The sequence below is a fragment of the Carya illinoinensis genome, chromosome 3 (genome assembly GCF_018687715.1).
Source record: "Carya illinoinensis cultivar Pawnee chromosome 3, C.illinoinensisPawnee_v1, whole genome shotgun sequence".
NCBI lineage: Eukaryota > Viridiplantae > Streptophyta > Magnoliopsida > Fagales > Juglandaceae > Carya > Carya illinoinensis.
In genome coordinates this window covers 22,505,222-22,506,827 of record NC_056754.1, presented here as the reverse complement: position 1 = coordinate 22,506,827, position 1,606 = coordinate 22,505,222, and the positions used below count along the sequence as shown (strand labels likewise).

The window sequence follows — 1,606 nt, the reverse complement described above, 5'->3', positions numbered from 1 at the left end:
CAAAATTTCATCAGATTTTGGCACAAATGAGGAGTAGAAAACGAACCCATATTTTTTAACGAAAAAATAAAATTTACGAATAGAAAAAAAAAGTACCATACTTAAAACTACTGGAGGTAAGCCTAAGTACTTCTCATATTGTTGAGCACTATTGACCCTCCACAGATGCAAGACTTCATCCTTCACTTCAGTTGCCACATTCTTACTAAAAACCATTAAGGTTTTCTCCCTGATTATCTTCTGTCCTGAGGCCTTTTCATAAGTGTTGAGCAACCTTTGAACATTTATATTTTCTTTAGGATCTACTCTACAAAAAATCACACTGTCATCTGTAAATAGCAAGTGATTATATTAATTATGAAGGTTTACTCATATTTAATAGCTTCTAAAGAATCTCATTCAATACGATCATAGGCTTTATTTATATCTCATTTTAAGGACACGTATCATTTTTTCCTTACTTTCTTCTGTTTCAAGTAGTGGATAAGTTCATATACAACAAGAACATTATCAGCAATAGGACAACTAGGAACAAATGCACTTTGGGATTTAGAAATTATAGATGGAAGTACCCTTTTCAATCTATTAGCAATTACTTTAGTAATTAATTGATAAATTACATTACACAAATTGATTGGACGAAAATCTGCCACATTCACAGGAGATTTTTTCTTCGAAATCAGTGTAATGAAAGTATGATTCAATGAAGTGTGAAACTCACCAGTGTATAAAGCTTTCAAAATTGCTGCAGTAACTGATCTGCCAACAACATGCTAGAATTTTTGAAAAAAATTAGGGCCATGCCATCTGGTTCAAGAGCCTTTGAGAGATTCATCTCTTTCGGTGTTGCAATCACCTCTTCCTCAATATAAGTCGTTGCTAATTCTTTATTCATTGGACTAGTCACCTGTCTTGCCAAAGTTTCCAGGAAATTAATAGGACCTCTCTCTTGAGAAGTATAGAAAAGATCCTGAAAATAACCCAGAATAATACTATCTCTATTTTCCCCTTCTTGCCATTCCCTATTTTCATCTTGTAATCTCTTTATGCTGTTCTTTCTTCTTCTATGTGAAGCTTTAGTATGAGAGAACTTTGAATTTTGGTCTCCTTCATTCAACCACAATGCCTTTGATCTCTGCCTCCATATAATCTCCTTCCTCTCCAACAATGTTTGAACCTGCATTCTTGCTGAAATATAGCCCTTTCTATCAACAAAAGTGGGATCCCTTTCTTGTACCTGTTGAAGTTTCTGTTTTGCTTTATGTAGTCGATGTTGAACTCTGCCAAAATTAGTAAGATTCCAAATTTCCAGCCTAATGCAATTAGATATCATAGCCATAATCTCTTCCATGTCATTCCTCCTTGTTCCTCTTCTCCATGATTCTTCTATAAGCCTCTCACAACCTGTCTCCCCAATCCACGTGGCTTCAAATCTAAATTGTTTCTATCTTGATCTTTGTATGTAATCTCCTTCTAATTCTAACCAAATAGGGAAATGATTAGAGTAGGCTGCAACTCCATGAGTAACACTTGCTTGTGGGAAACAAGTACACCATTGGACATTAGCCAGAAATCTATCTAATCTTTCACTGATGCAGTTTTTGCC

The 1,606-nt window shown here is 34.9% G+C and overlaps 1 protein-coding gene across 1 annotated transcript; it reads right to left on the bottom strand.

Moving 5' to 3' along the window:
• Window positions 1-736: 736 nt before the first annotated feature.
• LOC122304622 lies at window positions 737-1,351 on the bottom strand. The gene has a single exon (XM_043116881.1). The coding sequence runs from the start codon at window positions 1,349-1,351 to the stop codon at window positions 737-739; it is 615 nt and encodes a 204-aa protein (XP_042972815.1).
• Window positions 1,352-1,606: the final 255 nt, after the last annotated feature.

Coding starts and splice junctions, on each gene's coding strand:
- LOC122304622 (XM_043116881.1), bottom strand. CDS start 1,351: ATGGAAGAGATTATGGCTATGATATCTAATTGCATTAGGCTGGAAATT.